We start from the raw sequence: 25,577 nt of genomic DNA on the forward strand, positions 1-25,577 counted from the left end.
AACTGAGCCTTAACCTCACAGAAAATGAGTACTCCTATTTTGTTGATGACCCAACTCAACTGGTAATAGATATAACCCCTTCAGAAAGGAATGAATGTAGAGAAATGTATTACTTGCTCAAAACAAAAACCATTCCACTAGAGTGGATTATTTTACCTGAAGTTAATGAAAACAAATCCAGTTCACACTTGCCTTGAAATCTCGCCTTGCTTGAACCAAGTCTAGCTAGAATGAACTTGTATTTGTTTTCATTTCTGGCTCTACTCATGTTAAAATCATTTATTAAGGTATTCATAATCCTGTGGTAGTCACAAAGGGTTCTAGTTTACTTGGAGAAACTCATATGAAGCAGTGAAAAATATGAGAGAATATAATCACTTTGGGATATGTGGTAAGTGTGCTGTTTGCATTTAATACCTGATATATCTGAAATCAGTATGTATAGTGTGAAGAATTCTCAAATGGTTAGGCAGTTTTGAGGGCTACTTTTTTTTTTTTTTTTTTAAGATTTTATTTAATAGAGCACAAGCAGCTGTAGCGGCAGGGAGAGGGAGAAGGGAGAAGCAGGCTCCCCCCTGAGCGGGGAGCCCAGTGCCATGCGGGATCATGACCTGAGCTGAAGGCAGAGGCTTAACCAGCTGAGCCATGCAGGTGCCCTGAGGGCTACCCCCCCCCCCTTTAAAAAAGATTTTATTTATTAGAGAGAGTGCATGAGAGGAGAGAGGTCAGCAGGACAAGCAGACTCCCCAAAGAGTAGGGAGCCCGATGTGGGATCCTGATGTGGGATCCTGGGACTTCAGAATCATGACCTGAGCTGAAGGTAGCCGCTTAACCAACTGAGCCACCCAGGCGCCCAAGAACTACCTTTTTGATGTCACTTTTTTTTTTAAAATTTTATTTATGTATTTGACAGACAGAGATCACAAGTAGGCAGAGAGGCAGGCGGGGGGGGGGGTGTCGGGGTGGGGGAGTAGGCTCCTTGCGGAGCAGAGAGCCCAATGTGGGGCTTGATCCTAGGACCCTGGGAATCATTACCTGAGCTGAAGGCAGAGGCTTTAACCCACTGAGCCACCCAGGCACCCCTGACTTGTTAGTTTTTAAATAATAATTGTGCTTCTTATCTATAGAGCTCTTGACAATTATTTTAACAGAGAATAAGAGACAAGAATGAGTTTCATCAAAAAATACTCGAGTCTAATTTTCTAAAGCGTTTCAAGCATGCCATGCCTTTTTGTATTTAACTAGTTATAGTAAAATCCCACTGATTGTAAAAAATCTGGAATTTCTCTAAAAGTGGGGGAAAACTACTTCTAGATTAGCATCACTGTTAAGTGCCAGTCTGTCACCAGAAATGTGTAATAACTTTAAGTGTGTGACTACAGTGCCCCCCCATTCCCGCAAGTTATCTTTGTTATTTGCTCTGTATTTTATAAATTTTTTTCACTGTGAGTCAGATACTAAATTCTATTTGTGGGGGGTCTCTTGTATTGGTAAATAGTGTGTGTTTTTTTACTATATTAATTGTAGTGTGTTTATCATTGCTCTAGAAATAACAATACATCAGATTATGGCTCCTTTTCAAGAAGTAGTTTCTCAGTTCACCGTATTCTAGATTGTGTTTATTTAGGTATTTAGTCAATGACAAAGATAAAAGTCCTTGGAGTGGGAAGAGATAAAGAGTTTTCTCTTGGGTCACTTGCTTTTGGTTGGTTACTTTTTGTTCTAAGATGTCTTTTGAAAGGAGTCTTTTTGAGTATGGCAGGGAACCAACTGTGTTTAGAAATGCATTTTATTAAAGCAGTTTTTCTAGTCAAATGGTTTGTTTCAAATTGTAGAAATTCTTCGGCAGTAATTTTATCTAATTTTGTTTGTAGTCCAGTTACAACGCAGGGATCACAACAAACACAGCCGCCCCAGAAGCACTATGGCATCACCTCTCCTATCAGCTTAGCAGCCCCCAAGGAGACGGACTGCCTGCTTACACAGAAACTGATTGAGACTCTGAAGCCCTTTGGGGTTTTTGAAGAGGAAGAGGAACTGCAGCGCAGGTGAATACACACATATGTATTTTTCTTTTAATTTATAATTTTTCATCAGTGTAATAAACTAATTTTTTTAAGAGTTTACTTTATTAGAGCGAGAGATCACAAGTAGGCAGAGAAGCAGGCAGAGAGAGAGGGAAGCAGGCTCCCTGCTCAACAGAGAGCCCGATACCAGGGCTCGATCCCAGGACCCTGAGACCATGACCTGAGCTAAAGGCAGAGGCATAACCCACTGAGCCACCCAAGCACCTCAGTAAACTAATTTTTTTTTTTTTTTTTTTTAAGATTTTATTTATTTATTTGACAGAGAGAGATCACAGCAGGCAGAGAGGCAGGCAGAGAGAGGGGAAGGGAAGGAAGCAGGCCCCTGCTGAGCAGAGAGCCCGATGCGGGACTCGATCCCAGGACCCTGAGATCATGACCTGAGCCGAAGGCAGCGGCTTAACCCACTGAGCCACCCAGGCACCCTGGTAAACTAATTTTTGAGGCATTATCTACTCAGTCAGAATATTCCCTGAAATCTGTCTTGTACAAGAGCAAAGCTTAGAAACTTTTTTCCTACAGTGAATTTTATTCCCTTTTGATTTTTTGATGCTTTTAGTTATTACAGTACAGAATTGTCAGAAGGAAAATTCTTACTCAGCTAAAAGAATGCTTTACCCAGTGTAATGGTGCCTGTAGTAAACTACTGTATACTTTCTGATAACTTAAAAACTGGTTAAAATTTAGGGATCCACCTATTGAAAACTGATTTTCATTTTAATTAGTAATGAAACAACTTGATACTTGATTGATATTTGCTCTATCAACAGGATTTTAATTTTGGGAAAATTAAATAACCTGGTAAAAGAGTGGATACGAGAAATCAGTGAAAGCAAGGTAAGGCGACTTATTTGTATATGAAATGATTTGTCAGCTGAGCAGCAGCAGTCTTAAGCTGTTCTTATTCGAGTGAATTTAGAGTCTTTAATGCAAAGTCTGTTTTAGACTATTTGATACCAGAATTAGATTGTTTCTAATTTGAAAGCAGGGAAATCTGAACTGAATTCAGTGATTTTGTAAATACTTTTTTGTTGCAGTATTTTAAGCTGAAACTCCATAATTACTTTTGCTTCACAGAAATAATAGATACTGCCTAAAGAGGTGCTTTAAAAAGGTATATTAAATATTTGAGAATCTTGTTACCTTTTAAGCAACCTATGACATTGAACAATTTTTAGGTTTGCAGATATTAAGCTCTCAAACTCAGTATCTCCTTAGTTTTTTATAATATTCTCTGAGTTCCTAAAATTTTATTATGAAAAATCATACATACAGTTGATGAATCCATGACTGGGCTTCTGGTAAAGGAAATGTATTCTTAGAGATGCGTATGGAATTCATTTGACCCATTTTTAAAAATTGCATAGGGATGTCTGGCTGGCTTAGTCTGTAGAGGGTGCAGCTCTTGATCTTGGGGTTGTAAGTTTGAGTCCCATGTTGGGGATAGAGTTTATATTAAAAAAACTGCTTACATAGTGGTAATTTTCTCAGGCAGTACAAAATGCATATTTAATCTATAATACATCTTGAAAAATTGATGGAAAGAGAACCAGGGATTGAAGAAAACTTGAGAGAGGGGTTTAACAAAGAAGAAAATCTTTCAGTTTTAGTCAAATTTTTTTTTTTTTTTTTTTTTAAAGATTTTATTTCTTTACTTGACCGAGATCCCAAATAGGCAGAGAAGCAGGCAAAGAGAGAGGAGGGAGCAGGCTCCCTGCTGAGCAGAAAACCCGATGTGGGGCTCGATCCCAGGACCCCAGGACCATGACCTGAGTGGAAGGCAGAGGCTTTAACCCACTGAGCCACCCAGGCGCCCCAGTTTTAGTCAAATTTATACTTTTTTTTTTTTTTTAAGATTTTTATGTATTTATTTATTTGACAAAGAGACAGTGAGAAAGGGAACACAAGCAGGGGGAGTGGGAGAGGGAGAAGCAGGCTTCCTGCTGAGCAGGGAGCCTGATAACGGGGCCTGATCCTAGGACCCTGGGATCATGACCTGAACCAAAGGCAAATGCCTAACAACTGAGCCACCCTGGCATCCCAATATAATATGTCTTCTTGAAACAGCATATATATATTTTAAGCAACTGATTAAAATTTCAGCAGTGGGAGTGTTCTAAATGGGGGACTCCATGTATTATACAGTTTCTCACTGACAGAATTCCTGATATGAATGAGATTTTGTTTTTTATTTATTTTTAAAGATTTGTGGGGGTGGTGCAGAGGGGGAGAGAGAATCTTGGGCATACTACCTTGGAGCCTGGATGTGGGGCTTGATCCCAGGTCCCTGAGATCATGACCTGAGCTGAAATCAAAAGTTGGACCCTTAACCAATTGTGCCAGCAGGTGCCCTATGAATGAGATTTTATAAAGGAAGGGTTTTTTTTGAGCTGAGCAGCAGATGTCCAAGTTAAAGTATTTTTTACTCATTTATTGAACTTAGTGTTTCCTTAACCTTCTGTAGGAAATCGTTTTTTTTTTTTTTAAAGATCTTATTTATTTATTTGTCAGTTTGAGAGAGAGAGAGAGAGAGTGTGTGCACAAGCAGTCAGAAGGGGAGAGAGAAGCAGGCTCCCTGCTGAGCAAGGAGCCCAAGGCAGGACTCGATGCAGACTCGTTCCAGGACTCTGGAATAATGACCTGAGCCTAAGGCGTCAGCTTAACCGACTGAGCCACCCAGGCATCCTAGGAAATACAGCTTTGTTTTAATGGCATTTTTTAAATGTTTAAGTTTAAAGCCATAATCAAGTAGACAAAGCCAAAACTTAGATTTATTTAATGTGAAACATGAATACTGCCTCATGGATAGTTTGTTTCATGTATTTACTTCAGTAAGGTTTCTTTCATCAGTAATTCTTGGTAACAGTTCTTTCTGCTGGTTTTACTGCCCGTAAGAAAATGTGTTAGGATTAATGAAAGTAGTGCTTATTCCTGTTGGGTTTTATCAATGTCCTTTCCACTATAGCCTAACCATTAGTAGTGAGTTGGTTAGAGAAAGTTTTGATCTTTTGAATCTGCCTTTTGTAGAGAGAATTTCTTCTCCAGATGGTTAGTTTTAAGACTTGATACAGGATTTCTTGATGTTGACACTGTTGATATTTTGGGAGCAGATAATTCTTTTTTAGGGTGCTGTCATGTGCATCACAAGATGTTAAGCAAAACACATCCCTGACCCCTTTTTATTAGGTTTACTGTCCTGCCCTCTCTCTCTCCAGATGATGACTAAAAATGTCTCCAGACATTCCTTATGTTCCTGGAGGAGTGGAGTCATCCCTGGTTGAGAAGCGGTGATTAATGGATAGTTCCAGTTAATTTATTTATGGTATTGGGGGGGAGTTATGTAAGATTTGAATTTTTTTTTTTTTTAAGATTTTATTTATTTATTTGACAGAGAGATCACAAGTAAGCAGAGAGGCAGGCAGAGAGAGAGGGGGAAGCAGGCTCCCATGCTGCACAGAGAGGCTGATGCGGGGCTGGATCCCAGAACCCTGAGATCTTGACTTGAGCCGAAGGCAGAGGCTTAACCCACTGAGCCACCCAGGTGCCCCTAAGATTTGATTTTTACTTTAGTTGTCTTGTTTGCTAATATTCTGAGATTAATAAAAAAGAAGATTTTACAGTTTATTTTTCTGTGACCAGAATTAAAGAATCTTAATTTTCTGGGTTAAAATTACTAAAATAGCTATAAGCATATAAATGTGTAAACGTGCTAATAACAGTAGCCATAAGTGACATGTGGCTGTTTCAGTTTAAATGAACTAAAATACCTACCTCCTCAGCCAAGCCAGCTTTATTTCACTATATACACATTACATATGTATTTCACACCATAGTGGCTGCTATATTGGACAGTTTAGAGTTCACTTATCCAAAAGATCTGTTTTACTAGAAAAGTTCATGGATCATTGTTCTCAGGTAGTTTCTTCCTAACTTCCCTTTGTAGGCCTATTCCGGCAACATCTTCCTGGCTTAATTTATATAACCGGGCCATCTTTGCAAGTGAGATTTTTAGATTTCTAAATGTAGGAAGACAAATGTAATATATCTACATGGTCCTTTTCTGTAAGTGTTGATTAAATGTGCCCTCAAAAAACAAGGGAGTCCCTGAATCTTTACAGTTTATTTTTAAGATTTTTGTAGTATGAAGTAACACTTTCATTTATGTTACTTGAGGAGGAGTGATGGGTGTTTTGGTACTGAATAAGATGTTACTGAGGAATTAGAAAGTGAAGAGAAACATTGACCAAGCACACATTAAAATTTTTTGTTTGGACAGGTACCATCCTTAACCACCAGTGGTTTTAAGTACTCACCAAAGTACTTTAAAGTAGTACCAGGGCCAGGAAGATGATTTTTTTTTTTTTTTAAGATTTTATTTATTTATTTGTCAGAAGAGCACAAGCAGGCAGAGTGGCAGGCAGAGACAGGCTCCCTGCTGGACAAGAAGCCCGATGTGGGACTCGATCCCAGGACCCTGGGATCATGACCTGAGCCGAAGGCAGTGGCTTAACCTACTGAGCTAACCAGGCGTCCTGGGAAGATGAGTTTTAAATGCTTGCCTTTATCCTTTATCCTTGTTCTTGGTGTTTTCTACTCTTAAGAAACTATCAGTAAGTTTTAGTTCTGTTCAAAGTAATCTCACCAAAGCCTTTGGAAATCTCAACTATTATGTAGCAGTATTGGCTTTAAAGTCACTTTTGATATGGTAAAATTATGTCTAATTTACTATGGAATATTCAGTATAATCACTGAATGTAATTTTTTTAAGCCATCAAATATGTTTTTGTTTTATTCTAACATTCATGATATTTGCAGCATCTTGGTCATGAATAAAATCTGCTTCTAACATTGATCCAATGGAATCACATGTTCTCCTATACGATAGTCCTCTTTTATAGCAGTTTCCAGAAATGTGGCAAAATTGTAAAACGGTATGGGTCACTAAAGCACATTCACTAAAATTGGAATTTGCTTTTATTTCAGAATTGGTTGCTACCTGAAGACGTGGTATTTGGTAGAGCCGACAGAGTTTGTTTACCTTCCATGAATTTGCGCTGAATTTGAATTCTTGGGTTTTTAAAAATTATTATATAGTGCTGTTTAAAATAATTTCTTTTGTGCTCCACTGATAAACTGTCCCTTTTCTTGTTTGTTTAACAGAATCTTCCACAATCTGTAATTGAAAATGTTGGAGGAAAAATTTTTACGTTTGGATCTTACAGATTAGGAGTACATACAAAAGGTAAATACTGTTTTAATTGTCTTGAGAAGGAATACCCTTTTTAGTTCATAAAAATCATAATGACACATTCATCACAGTTACTTGAGTGAGTTTGCCTGGAAGATAGAGTACTTCAGGGAGCCTAATGTTAAGAAGATAAAAATAGATGCCTTCTAAACCTGCACTGACCAGTGTGGTACTAAGTAAATTTAAAAAATCAGTTTTGTACAGCACAGGAATATAGTCAGTAGTATGGTAGCGATCTTGTATAGTAAGAGGTGGTAACTGTACTTGAGAGTGGTGAGCAGAGCATAGTGTATAGACTTGTGCAGTCACTGTGTTGTACATCTGAGGCTAACATAACACTGAACATCAACTATACTTAAGCTGAAGAAGTTAAGTGCGTGCCTCAGTGGAAGTAGCCACGTTTTCAGTGTCCATTAGTAACTTGGTGGCTAGTGGCTACTGTGCTGCAAAGACGGAGAGAACTTACTTCCATTGGAGAGTTCTTTGGACAGTGTGCTGTTCTCTGTATCAGTTCCTCTACCTAAAGAATATCAGGTCAGGAAATTAGAAAAAAATGAATGCAGACCTTTTTTAAAAAGACCTGTGGATTTTCTTTTCCCCATGCTTTTTTTTTTAATAGTTGTAAAATACATTTGAGCAAAAACCAGACCACAATAGTGTATCTGCAGCCATTGATGATTACTGTTAGTTTTCTTGCTTATGCTTGTACTTAGACAAATAAATACACAGTGAAAATGTTACCATGGCAGAGAACATTTATTGGACTTTTTTGCTGGGCACTGAGCTAATAGTAAGTTTTTGGTCTTCATTATCTTATTTATTCCTCAGTTCTCTTATTCTCATGTAATAAATAGATGTCTGAGGCTTACACAAAGAGTAGGCATGAACAGTTTCTCTCAGCCATCTCTTGGCAGAAGTAGCATTCTTCAACCATTAACCACTGGCTTCTTTGTTAAAAGTGTCTGCCAGGATAGTGTTCTCTTGGTCCTGGCACCCTTCCTTCTCCTGATCTCCCACTGCTCTATGCCAGTAGTAGTTAGGCATTTGCTTTTGATGTGTCCTGTGCACTGTACAGTTTCTTCCTCTCACATATATGCTAAATATACAGCCTTAAGAGTAGTGCCTTAGCTATTGAGTCTTCTAGGGGAGTGACTATGTTGACCTGATTGATCATTGATATCTCCCTTTTATGATTCCAGTTATTGATTTAAGTCATCTTTGTTGTGTTTCCTCTAATGCGCTGGAGGCTTGGCTCCTGTCAAGCACTAAATTAGTAACAGTTTCTTACCATGATATGCCTTTATGCATTCTTGCCAGTGATCCTTTTGGGAGTTTATTCTGTAGGCCCCATTTAGGGGCCAGATAGAGGCTTACAAGCACTACTCACATAATGTGTGGGGGGAAAAATACTTTGTATTTATAAAATAGTTTTACAGTTTGCTAATGAATCTGTCTATGACTAGTAACATCAAAATGTTGGGTGTCTTCTTGAATAGTTCCCTCTCTTTAACATAAAAGTCCTATCTGAGTTACCTTCCTCTGACTCCTAGGTCATCTGGACCACTATGAAGAGAGGTTATTGCAGGAAAAAAGATAACCCCGTCAATTAGGATCCTGTTTTTCCTATACTGACCAGTAATGTTTTTTAAGGGGAAGGTCACATTTTCAGAGGCTCACCGGTATAATGTTAGCAGATTCTCAACATCAAGTACTGCCATGATAAGATGCGAAATAATTTTATCGTAATAGTAATTTGTGGTTGATGGGCTTAATTTTTTTTAGGTGCCGATATTGATGCGTTGTGTGTTGCACCAAGACATGTTGATCGAAGTGACTTTTTCACCTCATTCTATGATAAGTTGAAATTACAGGAAGAAGTAAAAGATTTAAGAGTGCGTAAATGTTTGGGGTGAGAGGGGAGGAGTTACAAAAATTAGTGAAATAGAGCAAATTTTGTGGGATAGCCGTCATTTATTGAACTCTTGCAGTTTGCCAGATTCTTTCAAGGGGCATAACGTGTATGCTTGAATTTTATTCTTTACAAGCCTAAAATAAATTTCATCTCATGTTCAGAGTAGGAAATCAGCGAAAAGAATAAATATTAAGCAGTGTTGCTATAATTTACATCTGAGTGGCAAAAATCAAGGCTTTGAACCTAGGTTTATCTGATTCAAGAGCCTAGTGTCTTAAAGCTAGTTGTTGAGAACCTAGTCTGTGTCAGGCATTATGCTAATATTTTTAAACAATTTCAAATGTCTCATTCACTTAAAAGAACTAAAACTAGTATAGGTCTGATATGTAGTTTCAGAGACACTGAACTCCCTTAATCTTCTTACAGGCTGTTGAAGAGGCATTTGTACCAGTTATCAAACTGTGTTTTGATGGGATAGAGGTAAGGTGTAATTCAAATAGACAGTTCTTGCTCTGTATAACGTTGATTGTTGTAGGTTAAAAATTATTTTAATTGGTAAGTTGCTGTGATACTATTTTTTATCTGTTTTTTAAAATCTATTTTTATCTGTTCTTTGTAGAAATCAGTTCTAGTCTTTTTTATTTTTTTAAATTTTTATTTATTTTTTTTAGAGGGAGTGGGAAGGGAGAGCGAGACTCCTGGGTGGCTCCACGCTGGGTTCAGTCTCATGACTCTGAGTTCATGACGTGGGCCGAAATCAAGAGTCGGGTGCTTAACTGACTGAGCCACCCAGACACCCCAGTTTTAGTGTTTTTGTTTTTTAAAGAGATTTATTAGAGAGAGAATGAGAGAGACACGCTGGAGGGGAAGGGGGGCAGGAGGGAATCTCAGACAGACTCCTTGCTGAGCACAGAGCCTAGTGTGGGACTCGATCCCAAGATCCTGAGATCAAGAATCTGATGCTCAACCAACTGAGCCACTGAGGTGCCCCTTAATCTTTTCTCAAAGAATCTCATGAAATGAAGAGCTAAAATATAGGCAGAAATAACTAAACATTTACTATGAAATGCTTTTACAAAACTGTTCACTCAGCAGGTTTTCCATTTGCAAATTTAAATACTTTTAGTCTTATTAAGGTAGTAATATATTTTTGTAAATGGAACTTTACCTTGACTTCATTTAAATTAAATATTTAAGAAGTTGAGAGAAAACTGACTTATAGTGTGTATGCTGAGATATTTTCTGGTGGGGGAGGATTTACAGAGTTCAGATTTTTTAGATGATACTCATTTCTGTCTGCTGTTCTCCACATTTGTAGAGAAGGCATTTGGAACAAGCTGTAAGACAGTGAAGCAACTTCAGTTACTTACATTATTTCTGTCATATATAATAGTTCTGGAAAGTCACTGGTAGTGAAGATTGTAAAACTTGGGGAACTGGGAGAATAATCCTTCATCGTTCTGCAAAAAAGGCGACTTCTAATTACTTGCTGCATAAAGATGGCCAGCTTCGTCTTCTTAAGTTGAATGATTAACCTTAAGTAGACGTAAAATGTTCAATTTAATGGAGGTTTGTTCAGGTAGATTTTGCTGTCACTGTTTAAATAAATATAAAACAATGTGTAAGGTAAGGCAGTTTCCTGTTTTCCTCAAAAGAACATTATCAAAGGGGGGGATTTTTTTTGTGAAAGACCCGACGCAATTGTGTGAACTTTTCAGGATGGAGAAGAAAGTCAGATGGTTACTTGAAATATTTAATGTGGTACTTTTCTGCCCATACATTGTATATAAAAATGACACTATTTTAGGGAATGTTTTTACATTAGAACATTTTAAAAATCACTTTATCCTAACTGAAAATGTCAGTATCTGTTGCCTTGCTTTTTGAGTTACATGTTTTTGTAGCACATAATCTTTATTTCTGTCTAAATTCGGGGAGCACCTGAACTTTGGAATCTCTTTCATTTGAACATTTATGCTATACCACAAGTTAATTATTTATAAAAGCATGTAGCTGTTTTTCTGTTCTGTAGGTGCATGTTTTAAATGATTTTTCACAATAAGCTCTTTTAAAATACTGCCTTCAAAAGTGATTTTCTAAAAAGGCTTATTTCTGGCAGCATCCGAGTTTTGGAACCATGAAATCATACCCTCAGGAGTAATGACCGAATCCATACTAAGTTTGTTCATACCCTCACCTTTCCTTGAAAAAAAGGGAGGGGTGCCTGTGTAGCTCTGTTGGTTAAGTGTCTGACTCTTCTCAGCTCTGGTCTTGACCTCAGGGTCAGGAGTTCTGGGCCCTGCATTGGGTTCCAGGCCCAGCGAGGAGTTGGGGAGGAGTTTGTCGGTTGCATCTATAAGCCTTCAAAATTAGCTAGTGTTTATTTTTGTCTTGTTTCTATTTAATCAAAAGTAAGTTGGGAAAATCTACTGTAATGGTAGATATGTGAGTTCTTAAATACAAGGAACCCCCTTTTTATTGGCAGGTATATTTGGGCTAAATAAAAGGATGTTGGCCTTACAGTTGGGTACCTTTTAATATATAATCCGTTCACAATTTATATATAGAGAGAACTAAACAGTTAATTTTAAATAGTCTGGTAGTAGATGCATTAACAAATGTAGTATATCCAGTAGATGCATTAGTAAGCATGATTAAAATGAGAAGTATTGGACGCCTGGGTGGCTCAGTGGGTTAAGCCGCTGCCTTCAGCTCAGGTCATGATCTCAGGGTCCTGGGATCAAGTCCCGAATCGGGCTCTCTGCTCAGCAGGGAGCCTGCTTCCCTCTCTCTCTCTCTCTCTCTCTCTGCCTGCCTCTCTGTATACTTGTAATCTCTCTCTGTCAAATAAATAAATAAAATCTTAAAAAAAAAAAGAGAAGTATTTATTCAGGTTCTCTTTCATAATGCAGTGTTTTAACATCTGATTAAAATACCTTTGATAAAAATCAGTGGACTTTGGACTTTTGGAGGCACTGTCATATTCATAGTTGATGAGAAGATCCTAGATTTAAAGTGTTTTCTTTGTTAAAGAAATGCCTTAAAAATAGTCCAATGGGTATGGAATATTAAGTTTTGTTTTTGTTTTAGATTGATATTTTGTTTGCAAGATTAGCACTGCAGACTATTCCAGAAGACTTGGACTTACGAGATGACAGTCTGCTTAAGAATTTAGATATAAGATGCATAAGAAGTCTTAATGGTATGTTAAAACCTACTTCTGTTTGCATAGTAACAGTTTTTGTCAAATGCAAAATAGGTTTTACCTCAGATTTAAAATGGAACTTTTTATAGCCCTGCTGTTTACCCATAGTGAGTCGGATAAAATATGCTTTCCGTAATAGTTAAGACTGCAGAGGGGCTATGTGGTAATTTATTTTACTAGTATCTTGCACTGTTACTTCTTTTCTTCCTGGGGCATTTAAAGACAGACATTTGTACTCTATTACTAGTGGTTTAGGTTTCACTGCGTAACCCTAATTAATTGTGATCGTACACTCTTGATAACCTTTTCAGCTGTTGTGTTTCAAGGGGTTACTTTTGAACACTATTGTATTTACATTTCTATTACCCTGTTCTCAAAGAACAATTCCTGCAAACTTCAATGGATTAAACCCTTGTCCGTATATCTGGATGGGAACAAGTTTTAATTATACAGTCAAAGTTTGAGATTAGGCAGATTGGTTGGTTTATAGTAGTATTTGTGATAGGAGATTAAAGTTTTAGATTTTTTATTTGCCTTTTTATTCAGTTAACGTTACTGATTCAGTGAAATAGTTTTTATTTAAGTTTGACATCGGTCTTAGAAAATTGAAAAGAAACATCATCATTAAACTTTTGATGATTTAACGTTCTGTTTTTTCACTCCCTGTTAATCAGGTTGCAGGGTAACAGATGAAATTTTACATCTAGTACCAAACATTGACAACTTCAGGTTAACTCTGAGAGCTATCAAACTGTGGGCCAAACGTGAGTTCAGAATTTGTTGGCTAGCTTATTAAAAACGTTTCAACTGTTGTTCAACACTGACTTTTCTTTTTGCTTTTCCCTTATCAACAGGCCACAACATCTATTCCAATATATTAGGTTTCCTCGGTGGTGTTTCCTGGGCTATGCTAGTAGCAAGAACTTGCCAGCTTTATCCAAATGCAATAGCATCAACTCTTGTACATAAATTTTTCTTGGTATTTTCTAAATGGTATGTGTTTAGATTATATTAAAATAAAATTGATTGTAGACACTGAAGTTTAGTCTTATTTCTATGACATTTCTGCAGCTGGTTTCAGATTCAAATTTTAGTTCATGATGTAGCCATTTAGGTAGCCTTGGGGAGATCATGTTGTATATAAAATGGCAAACCTAAATTCCTCTCCTTTTCCCTAGCTTTCCCAGGATAGTAAGGCAGGTGCTTTTTTTGTGCTTCCGTTTCCTCTAAATAAACAGAATTTTAGCCGTCATGCCTGCTAAAAGCCAATTAATTTATATCAGTTTTAGGAAGTATGAATGAAATTACATATACCACTTCTTTTACTCTTCGGACTCTTCTGAATCTGTAGCTCTTTTCTTGGAAATTTTATTTTTTTGCTTTCAGCTGCCCATTTATCTCTGGTAAAATATTATAAATGTATATAAAAAGCTTTTAAGAATAACTATAAATGTGTAAAAAATAGCAATTTCGTCATCCCTTTGAGATTAGCTGTTAAAGCAGGAGAGTTTGTTTTTTAAAGCGTCTTCATTTCACCATGTTCACATTTGTCAATCATTATTTCTTTTAAGAAAAGTAAGCTAAAAAAAGATTGCCAATTCATATTAGTTGCTTTGGCCTAAAAGATTAGGTTTCTTGGTTTTTAATCAAATTGATCTTTGAGATCTGTCTTCCCACTCAGTACTTGCCAAACCTTGTACCTCCTCCCTCTGCAAAAATAATTCTTTTTTAGTTATTTTATACAAATTTAAGTTATTAGAGATTTATAATATAGAACTTTGCCCCACTTTTCAGTACACATTCTATTATATACAGATCTGATAGTGCTTAATCATATATCAGTTTTGATGAGATGGACTAAAGAGTGTCATAATTTCTGTAATGCTACACATACATAGTAAATAATATTTCTAAGAAGCTAAGCTTGCTACGAAGGATGGCAAATATTTTTGAATTTTTAATCTCTTCGCTAAAGAACTGAGGTAGCTAACTCGTAGAATGCGTCTTGAAAACAAAGTTATTTGTATCACAAAGTTTCATCACACACATTCATGTTAGAGCCTTTAGGTTGTGAGAGAAAATTTCCCTAATCCGTCTCTGTAATTATTCATATTCCTTTGCCGAAATGAGTTAACTTTTTCACCCTCACTTGACTTTGGATGTAGCCAGTATGAGGCTAGGACTTTTTTCTTCCAGGAGGGGTTTATCCTGTTGAAGGTTGAGGTGAACACATCAGATGTCTTGGGATAGTATTTTCTAATTTAAATAGTGCTTTTTCAGTTCTTTGAGAGTCAGAGAAGATGTATGACTTACCAGCCTGAGAAAGCTACCAGATGGTTTAAGTTGATTTCATAGTTAGAGGAAAAGTATTTGAAGTCGTCTTAACATCAACAGATTAGGAGTAAAAGATGATAAATATCAAGAGGGCAGAATGAATGAAGAAGGATCACCTTCACAAATGCTGTATGTTTAACAAAATACGTTTAGATGGTAATATCCAATAGTCTTATCAAGTGCTACAATCTTTTTAAACAGGGAATGGCCAAATCCAGTGCTATTGAAACAGCCTGAAGAATGCAATCTTAATTTGCCTGTATGGGACCCAAGGGTTAGTGTATTATTTTTTCCCCTACAAATTCGCACTGTGCAATAACGAGTAAAAATCATCTGCATAATCTTCAGGGAGACCTCCCGTCCTTTTATGTATGAGTGGACATGTCCGTATTACACTTTCTTTTAGATAACCTCAACTATAATTGTCCTCTGATGTGAGAAGCATAATTATGTACCCTGTAAACTCCTTTTAATTGTACATAGTTTATAATATCAAGTTCACTAACATTTTTAATTTATTCTATATAGAACTACCTTGTAAGTCAAAGTTTGTGTGGGCATTTGTGCTTAAAAAAAATAAAAGGATACTCAAAATCCCTGTATTTTTTTATTTGATCTAAATATTCTGTTAAAATTGGGTTGTGGTAGGAAAACTGTTTAACGTTTACATGTGGCAGATAACTTCTGAGCAGTATCACTCTAATTACTATGATGTAATTGTAAAAATTGGTTTGGATATTTCAGATTACAAAAACCTGGTTGGGATAAAAGAAGAGCTTCTGTTCTGCTTTTGGGGAACCGCTTATGCAGTTTAGATGTTAACAACATGCACTTTATTAATTGATAAAAGAAATAGAGGTTTCAGTAAGACTTTTAGGTCTATAAAATTCTATTTTTCTCCAGTAATTTCCTATTTTATTACAGTATTGAAAATTATGACCGTTTTAAGTCTGTTAATTACATCAAGCTATCCGTTTTCAAGTTTTCCAAACCTCAGTCATTTAATTTTGGAAGGATGTGAATTGATAGTTTCCTTTGTGGAAATATGTCAGTTATCATTAGTATACAGGTTAAGATAAGTTACTAAGTAATTTCATTTTTTCTTAAAATGATAACACAGATAGTACAGCCTCAGAATGTTTTAAGAAGCTTATACTTCCTATAAGTTAATGATGTATTAAAAATTATGTTTCCATTTTGTTTAAAATTTGTTTTGCACAGAACACTATTTAGTATGACCTTTTTAAAAAGTGTAATTGTGTGTGCATCCCCATTTCTGTTGTTGAAAAAAGAAAAACTAAACATCAGTAGATGCTCAACTAGAACCTTTTTTGCTTGGCAGGCACACTGTTTCTAGTAAGATTGCCAAAATAGTCATGCCCAAATGATCGAAGCAAACCTTTAGTTGAGACCAAATCTCGGATTCTGTGAAGAATTCCTATAAAAACAATGTCGCCTTCCATGGTTTTTCTTTCTCAACTCCAGCTATGAATGACGTAAAATGTAATCATTGGTTCAGTTTAACAAGGGGTAAAAAGTCCAAGTGTCTGTTGCATATGTACTTGAAGAAACTGATTGGCTGTTGTTGTATGTAGGTAAACCCCAGTGATAGGTACCATCTTATGCCTATAATTACACCAGCATACCCACAACAGAACTCCACGTACAATGTGTCCGTTTCAACACGGATGGTCATGGTTGAGGAGTTTAAACAAGGTAAGTGTTTATCCTTATGCTCTCCTTTGTACACGAAGGATCTACATACCATTGTAGACCCAGTAGTTGGCTATGCAGTTTAAAATGAAGAAAGCAGTCACTGAAGTGGGTTTTGGTGTTTATTGATTACAGTATGTATTTGAGAATTGACTTGAAAAACTCAGTTTTTATCCTTTGAGGCCAATTATTTTTGATTATAGACTAGAAAGTTAACCAGTTTAAAGCTCTCCCCTTAGGTGGCCCTTTAAGGGCTACTTTTAGTGCTGTGCGGTTGCCTTGTAAAGTTTTAAAATGATACCAGCTTGTCTCCACTGGTGACAAAAGAGATGCTTTTAGCAAGCTATATACTTTGAGTAGGATTGGGGCCAAAATGCCTGTTATTTGGAAGAACCTGTAAACTTTCTGAATCCCAGCAGTACAGTTCCAGTTTCATTGCCAAAAATGGTCTTTGAGGGAAGTAGCTGGAATAGGATTATTTGATTTGATTGATAATAGTCATGGAAAGAGAAGTAGCTGTACCACTACCAACTTCAAACTTAGGAGTGTAAAATTCTTTTCTCTTCATGGGAGAATGTTAGAAACAACAGGAAGCTTGATTTTAGAGAGGCCAGAATCAGAGCTTATGGGAAGTTTTTCTTTCTTGGTTAACTACAGTGCTTCACTTTTTGGAGAGAGCCATCCTATGAGCATGGCATTTAGAGTAACGGTAATTTACCAAAAATTTGGCTCTCAAAAACTCCTCCACCTTCTTGAAAAGTGTTTATGTGAGAATCTCTGTCTTCTAAGGTCATAGACTGAAATTGCTGTTTGTTAAAGTTACGATTTTAGGATTATAGTGAATGCATGTGGTATGTTTAAGATCTTTAAAATTCTAGATTGTTAGACTGAAGCATGCCAACATTCTAATATGTTTTTAATTTAGGTCTTGCTATCACAGATGAAATTTTGCTGAGTAAGGCAGAGTGGTCCAAACTTTTTGAAGCTCCAAACTTCTTTCAAAAGTACAAGTATGTATTTTAAGGCATGTCAGACATGTTGCTCTCTTAAGTAATGGTTTAATGGTAGCGTATGTGACATCTCTTCTTGCTAGACTAATGTAGTTTTAAAATTTTCCTTTAAACATCTTCCGTAGAATTTTCCTTCCTGTCACAGAGGGTGTACTGTTTTTAGTAAACCCTTTATTTTTCCTTTGTTGAGGAGAAGTGTAGCCCCTATAGTTTGCTGCCTGGTGTAACCGAACTCCTACATTTGTAGCAACGCTAGTTCTGTAGGCGTCTTTAAGTCATCACCAGAACACTCAATCCATATGCCTTGGCAGAGGAGTGAGCAGTTAAAATCTGTAGTTACTGTTCTCTCTTAGGAAACGAAGTATTTTGCAAGTTCTGGAAACTTACCATTGAGATTCTATATAACCATAAGCAGAGCTAATAAAATGCGGACATAGAGTCAGTGAAGTGTTTCCATTAGTTATAGCACATGATTGGCCTACCATTTTCCCCTAATGTTAATAAAGCCCATCAGATATTTCTACAAATAATTTTCTTGGAATCTAAGTGGGTGTAATATTTTTTACGAATGGTTTTAATATAATGATTTAATACCTTAGTACAGGATAAAAGCCTGATTGTGTTGGTTTTGATGAAAATTGTAAGCTATAATAAATCTTACTTTTTAAAAAAACAATGGACTTGCACTTTTATTTGCCCTGAGCTGAAAACTTGCCAAAGTCCCACTTAAAATTTTTTTCTTTAATGCTTGAAACTTTCCTGACCATTTGATCTTGTGTTGGATTGTGTTTTGTAATAATCTAAGCAAGATTGCTTTATGCTCTTTCCCCAATTAAAAACAAGAATGATGACCTTCATGATGTCTCTGTGTTTTGTTTCTGTATCTTTTGCATGAAAAAGCAATATGGAGCCAGCTTAATTGTTGTGTTCTGGGAGCACTGCGTTGTCAGTAAATATTTAAATAGCATAACATTGAATGCTCTTGTTTATTACTTATTCCCCATAAGTTGTGCTTTTCCATTTGGCGGATAACTTTTTTTGTTGTTTTTTTATTTTAACTGATGTTGAGGAAGTACCTTTGAACATTTAAACTAATAAACACATATTCTGATATTTAAGACTACAACATCAAAGTATGTAATTGCTTGTATGGAGAATAAGGACGAAACTGGTTTTTAGAAAAATACCAGCATCTTTTAATACCTGAGAATCAAAGACTAAGCTAGAATCATTCTTTTTCCTGTCTCACTTCCTCATAGGACTAAGGTGGGTAGAAAGAAGTTTTTGAAAGTACTCAAGTGGCTTCCTTTACTTGAAAGATTAATTGTTGAAATTGAAACCTTGATAGTGTCGTCTGTTTGAATACAATACATTTGCATTACCATAACTTCGAAGGTTTTTTTTTTTTGAACCTTGTTTAATCTTTAGTCTTTTAGAAGTTTTAAGTTGTCCTGTACGCCAAATAGTACTTAAAAAGTCTTCAGTGGACTGAATGAAGGATCATAGATTATTGTCTTTAGTGAGTTTTCTTGAAACAAATTATTTTAGGTGATCAAAAACAACTTCACAAGTATGATTAGGTTTGAGGAGGTAGCACCAAATAGAGGAAATTCTATCATAAAATTTAAGTTTTAGCTGTGAGTCCCGAGAAAGCAGATTTGAAAATGTGACAGTAAGGCGCTAGTTTTATCTATATCAAATCCTGTTTGTATTTTAACTTCTCCAAAAATGTCATCTCTATAAATATCTAGTGCTTACTATCATTAGAATGTAGAGGTAGTCATTGATTTGAATTTTTCTTTTAACATATCAAATGTAATACCCCCCAGATCGGCTGTACATCTGAATTGAAATCCTTCGTTTTCTCTTGAGTCTGAGTTGGTTAAGCCTTGTTTGAAGTATATCCTGAAAGTAGTGCCATTTGTTAAATATTAGATTTTGAATTGTAATAAACCTACCTATCATTCTCAGAAGGGAAGGAAGCATGGGAAAATTTCATTTTCTTAAAAAAGCAGACAAGTCATCTTCCAGAAGATCTCAGTGTTCCTTGAGAAAAAGGGGTAGCATTGCTTTGTGCAATTTTAAATAACTATAAGAAGACATTTTTCATGTTTTTCCTTTAAGATAATTCAGGTTGACACGTAGCAGTAAAATCATCATTCACATAGGAAATGTGAATACTTACTTCAGGTATTCCATTTCACTAGGAAAAAGAGGAAGGAAAGGTAATAGCAAGAGGCCAGCATGTTTCCTAAGGTATAAGATTATTCACAATTTCAAGGAGTGTGTGTGAATAGACGAATTTAGCCTTAAAATGTTTTAAAAACTTAAAATACTGAACTTTAATTCTTGGGTCCCGAGTTACTTAAAAGGATTTTTCTCTAAGATGATTAGATTTTTCAGTACACATATTTGAGCTATAATCTACCCAGGTAAAATATTAATGTGATGAAATGGCCAGGAAACCTGCTTACATATTGTTTTTTGGGTAAATAAGGTATTTGTTAGGTTATTAGGTAATAAAAGCTGCTAAATTGTTCTTAAGAATTTTTAAATAGGTTTTAATTCATTGGAGATGTATTTTTATAGTAAAATTTTTTACTGGAAACTGGAGATCTTTAAATTTGAGGGAAAGTTAATGACTTGCATTAAGACTTGAGAGTGTCTCCTGAAGGAATTTGAGTATCTTGAGCAAATAAATGATGGTGGCAGTTGGAAATTGGAGATCACGTTTTTTGGGACAGCAATAAAAAAAAAGTAGTCTAAATTTAGAAATAACTTCTTGGTCTCTCTGTTTTCTGATAGGGACCTTAGGAATTGAATACCAGTTCTGGTTTTTAAAACTTAACAAATTTGGTTGGTATTTTGGTTTCAGTTTCTTAGCCGGATGAGTATTTGTTTTATAAATGGATTCCTAATGGCAGGTTGTTTCTATTAAACTTAATTGTATTTTATATATCCTTTTTTGCTTAAAATTGCTTAGATGTGGCTGAGTAAAGGACATAACCACACTCCCCAGGCCTCCCTCATTACAATAAGTACCAAAGGTGAACTTTTTAAACTTCAAAATTTTAAACTTTGAATTCCACCAAAATTTTGTTCAAATGGATTGTATGTTTTGCCTTTGTAAATAGAGAATATTGTGCATCGTTTGTTGAAGACTCAGGTGGTGATTAAGAACATCCATTTAAATAGTGTGGTAAGAGTAGTTTAGGGACTGAGAGACTTTTGTCCCTGTCCTAGGTGAATGCAGACAACTTTGCTTTTTGTGCACATGCCTGCTTTTTATAGTTTGTTGTCTCTCATTGTAAGTTGTCGCGCTTCTGTCAGAGAGCTCTTCTCCATCTTCCTCCCCACCCCCCACCTGCCCAATCTGCTCAGGTTGCTGACTGAGCTCGTGAGGATTTTAGTGCATTTAAGAGAATTTAAGGGCTCTGAAAGTGGGTTTCTGTGTTCGTAAAATGCATGAGCTTTTAGTGCTTTTATGTGACTTTTATTAACTTCTATTTATTTGAGCCGCCTGTGTTTGTTCTGTATATTTGGTTTGATCCAAATAATACTGAACAAATTTAAACTGGTGGTAAGGGAAGTATTGGTCTATATGGATTTGAGCTGCATATTCACATATATGTCTACATGTTTTCGTATTTATACATACTACCTCTGTTACCTTGTTGATAAATACTTGAAGTTAGATCATTTGAGCTTCACTTTTTCCCTGCCACTAAGAGGCATTACCCTATGTTACAGATGACGTACATAAACAAGTCTCACTTGGCTTACATAGTTAGGAAGAATCATAACTGTTTTTTAATTACTTAATGAGAGTAAATAATAAGTAATCAAATGGAGTATTTTAAGGAACAATGGTTAAAAAATGCTTTAACTTGCCAAATTCCCACTGTCCCTAACCTAAACATCTCTCTCTTTCTTTCTCTCTTTCTTTTTTTTAATGGCTAATTTGAACTGGGGTTATTAGTCTTTTTCTGGCCTAGGTCAGACATTTGGTTTTGGTCCGAAACCTTATTTATAATATATGAAAGATAAGGGTTTCAGCCTTTTTTAAAAAAAAAGAATTAACTAATTAAAAAATTTCCATCCTACTCTGGTATTTCAGACTAGTGCCCATACTAGGTAATGTCAGTTTGCTTTTTTTGTGAGGTAGTTTCTAGTAAGAAGTTTGGCTTCTTGCACCTCTAAAATGGGTTCTGTGGAAGAGTATGTTGGACTGGACTTTTTTAATATCATAAAATTACATGAATTATACTTTAGTTCTAAATAGTTTGTTTTAAAAAGACTTAAATTTTTAGTATTTGGTTATGATGGCATTTTATAAAATGAAAACTTGCCTTTTCTCCAATTTAATGGGATTGGATTCTGCATAAAAATCAGATTTCTTCTTTGCTTTCATGTTAGTCATGTCTGCCTTTTAATAGAAATTTATGGTGTTATTTGAAAAAAATCACGAGGCCTATCTTTAGTATTCAGTTTAATTTTTGCTATCTATTAATTTGAGTTAAAAAGCATGGTGTGTTTGAACTGTTTTTGAGCTTACTGATGTAATATGTATAATTAGTGATCTTGTTTTTGTGGCTAGAGGCTTGGTACATTATTTCTGTTAAAAAAACTTGGTTTTAATAGATTATATTTTAGTGAGCAGCTTATAGATATAAAGTATTCCACTGGAGTCTTTGAACCAGACTATCAGTTAATGTTTGTTTATTGTTCTTGAACTAAGCTGCTTTGGGATAATTTATAAAATCACTCTTTTTCAGAACAACTAAACCCACCAATAGTTAGAAACGAGGAATTGAGCTTTTAGGATTTTATGTATATCTTAAGATTGCAGTCCCCCTTGCTAAACTGATACTGATCTAGAACTGTCACAAAACTTACATTATGGTGTTAATATCCAGCACAAAGCAGTTAAATAAAATAAATAGCATGTTGTCTTTATCTCCAAAGGCATTATATTGTACTTCTAGCAAGTGCACCAACAGAAAAACAACGCCTAGAATGGTGAGTATAAGATTAGACTTTACAGAGAAAATAAGCAAAAATCAGATAGCTTCAGAACACAACAGATGGGAGAAAGCTTGTCCTCCCATTCAGTCTGGTTTTATCCAAAAATGGAACTTTCCTACTTGTAGCAAAGTGTAGGCATTTGGGGATTCATCCACAACTTTGTTTTTTGTTTCCCTTACGGACATCCATATATTATTAACTATATTTAAAGTTCTTTGTTTTAGCTTACTGATTTTTTTTTTCTTTTAAATATTTGCAGGAATGTCTTTTGTAACCTTCTTAGTTTGAAATGTGGCTTGATAATCCTTCCTCAGTTTTGCTTCAGCATTTTTGTTTAGAGTCTAAGACTGGTTTTATCTATGCAAGTTCAGATGGTTGAACTGCCCTCACGTGTATTTAAGTATCATCTTCATTTTACTGCTTGGTGTAAACGTATTTGACTTTGTGCATTTTATTTTATTTTTTTTAAATTAACCAGAACTTTCATTAATACTAAGTGACATTTGTTCAGGGTGGGCTTGGTGGAATCAAAAATCCGAATCCTGGTTGGCAGTTTGGAGAAGAATGAATTTATTACGCTGGCGCATGTGAATCCCCAGTCATTTCCAGCACCCAAAGAAAATCCTGACAAGTAAGCAGTCTTCTAATTTCATCTAGTTTCCTTCTCTCCTTTTTAACTTGTGCTCATAGAAGCTTAGGCAGTTTTTAATAACTAGAGTCACCATTCTGTTGATCATATATGGCACAAAACCAATTTGAGATTAGTAGATTAGGTTTTCCAGATTGGAAACAGGAGAAAAATTATTTCTTGAGAAAAATCAGTATTAAAATACTTTTCTTTGATAATAGTCTAATGATATACCTATTAATTAATTAGAGTTCAAATGATGCATATCTGCCTTTTAGCATTTCTTGAAACTTCTCACCCGTGGTATACAGTCATCAGAATAGCTGCTATCCCAAATATGTCTTGCTTTTCATCTTAATTTTTTGAAAGAGAGAACATGCTTTAAATTTACCTTGCAGGGGCGCCTGGGTGGCTCAGTGGTTTGGGCTGCTGCTGCCTTTGGCTCGGGTCATGATCTCAGGGTCCTGGGATCGAGCCCTGCATCGGGCTCCCTGCTCCGCAGGAAGCCTGCTTCCCTCTCTCTCTCTCTCTGCCTGCCTCTCTGCCTACTTGTGATCTCTGTCTGTCAAATAAATAAATAAAATCTTTAAAAAAAAAATTTAAAATAAATTTACCTTGCAAAAATCTGATTTGTGTTAGATTCTGAAACACTGGGAAGATTGGTTAATAAAAGGCTCCCATTATTCTTTTAAGGGTCTTTCAGTTTCTGGTTCAGTTCCTGTATTATTTACTTGAGATTCTACTTTGCCTATACTTCATTGCATTTGGAAGGTGAAGGAAGTTAAAAAAGATAAAGTAGCATTAAAGAAAGATTGAAAAGTATAGGGGAACCGATCGTTTGAGATTTTGTGACCGTGGTATGGCCATTACTCTTATTTGTTGATAGAGATTATTTTCTTTTGCAGTCCTGTGAAAGAGTTGTTATGTGAGTTTTTTATCACTTTTTGTTGCTGCAGTCTTAATTTATTAAAAGACTGATCCATTCAGCACATAGATTATTGAATGTTCAAAAGTACCTGAATCACCCATTGTTCCTGCTATTGTGCTGTAGTCAAATTACTTTCATGTCGTCTTTCTTCTTTCTCTTTTCTAAAAAATGATTTATTTGTTTTAGAGAGAGAGAGAAAGAGAGAGCAGGGGTCAGGGGAAAAGGAGCACAGGGAGAGGGAGAGAGAAACCCAAGCAGACTCTGTGCTGAGTGCAGAGCCCAGGGCAGGGCTCAGTCCCGTGACCCATGAGATCACAACCTGAGCCCGAACCAATGGTCAGATGCTCAAACCAACTGCACCATCCAGGTGCCCCTCATGCCACCTTTTCAACTGAGTTTAAAAATTTTAAGGATTATATGTTAAGTTCTAGTTAAAATTTTTGTCTAGAATACTCTCTCTCTCTTTTTAGATTTTTCTAAAATGCATTATTCCTTTTCCTTTGTTAGTTTGAACATAATTTTGTTGTGCCTTTCATACTTGGGATCATCATTAACATTGGCTCTTAGTACCCTGTGTATATAGTCATAGGAATATGAAGGACAGGCATTGGGGGGATAGTTTTGATGGAATTTTGGTTTAGAACTTCACTTAGTTTGCTGACACATTTGTATTCCACATACCTCAGGTTGTCATCCACATTGATAACATTTTCATGAAGTCTTGATAAAATAGTAACACTTTTCTTACTTTGCAGGGAAGAATTTCGCACCATGTGGGTGATTGGGTTAGTGTTTAAAAAAACAGAAAACTCAGAAAATCTCAGTGTTGATCTCACCTATGATATTCAGTCTTTCACAGATACAGGTATATCTCTCCTTGGATGATCCAAACACGTAACTTGCATATTTTAATTTGTCTTCATGTGTACCATAGTAATATTTGCAATAACTGTTAATTTACTTGGGAAAATTAAACAGTGATTATCAGAATAATCGTAATGTTTTGGATTAGTTATTAGTTTCAGTAATGTCTAATGTATAAGGAGGGTTTTTTTGCATTGTAGCTTTAAAGTTAAGTAGGACCATTTTAATGTATTAACAGTTATTTTTGAAGTTAGAAGAGAATTTGATTTTGTAGAAGACTGAGTCTGTGTCTGACTGCCTCAGTAATCTTGAACCTTAGCCATTGACAAGCTAGACTTCTGGTGATGTGAGGAAATTTTTTTCTTTGTATCAAATATATAGTAGACTCAAGTGTTGATTCACAGGTAGAGTATTGGGTGATTAGAGCTACATTTCAGATTCACCCATACCCTGAGAGAGAGAACTGAGATAGAATAGTTTGTCTAAAGAACAAATGGGTGTAGTTCACAGAAGCAAAGGCTATACACAGATGTACAACTTTTCAAGGGAATGGTAAACATGTATAGAGACAGAGATGAATGTGCGGGTGTGGCGACTAGAAGGTGGTTGCACTGTGTGTGGGATCA

General features: G+C 35.9%; 1 protein-coding gene across 6 annotated transcripts in view; it reads left to right on the top strand.

Annotated features, from left to right (window-relative positions):
- The window catches only part of PAPOLA (poly(A) polymerase alpha), a 59,216-nt gene that overhangs the window by 12,665 nt on the left and 20,974 nt on the right, over positions 1 to 25,577 (top strand). For all 6 annotated transcript variants that reach the window (XM_059183060.1, XM_059183064.1, XM_059183059.1 and 3 more), the window contains exons 2-15: positions 1,875 to 2,048; positions 2,855 to 2,921; positions 7,245 to 7,326; positions 9,115 to 9,224; positions 9,671 to 9,724; positions 12,335 to 12,446; positions 13,124 to 13,213; positions 13,304 to 13,442; positions 14,985 to 15,057; positions 16,379 to 16,499; positions 17,422 to 17,506; positions 22,472 to 22,525; positions 23,043 to 23,162; positions 24,843 to 24,952. In XM_059183060.1, coding sequence (XP_059039043.1) covers positions 1,875 to 2,048; positions 2,855 to 2,921; positions 7,245 to 7,326; positions 9,115 to 9,224; positions 9,671 to 9,724; positions 12,335 to 12,446; positions 13,124 to 13,213; positions 13,304 to 13,442; positions 14,985 to 15,057; positions 16,379 to 16,499; positions 17,422 to 17,506; positions 22,472 to 22,525; positions 23,043 to 23,162; positions 24,843 to 24,952 — 1,391 coding nt within the window. The remainder of the gene's footprint in view (positions 1 to 1,874; positions 2,049 to 2,854; positions 2,922 to 7,244; positions 7,327 to 9,114; positions 9,225 to 9,670; positions 9,725 to 12,334; positions 12,447 to 13,123; positions 13,214 to 13,303; positions 13,443 to 14,984; positions 15,058 to 16,378; positions 16,500 to 17,421; positions 17,507 to 22,471; positions 22,526 to 23,042; positions 23,163 to 24,842; positions 24,953 to 25,577) is intronic.

This window comes from Mustela lutreola, chromosome 7 (assembly GCF_030435805.1).
Source record: "Mustela lutreola isolate mMusLut2 chromosome 7, mMusLut2.pri, whole genome shotgun sequence".
NCBI classification, from domain to species: Eukaryota; Metazoa; Chordata; class Mammalia; order Carnivora; family Mustelidae; genus Mustela; species Mustela lutreola.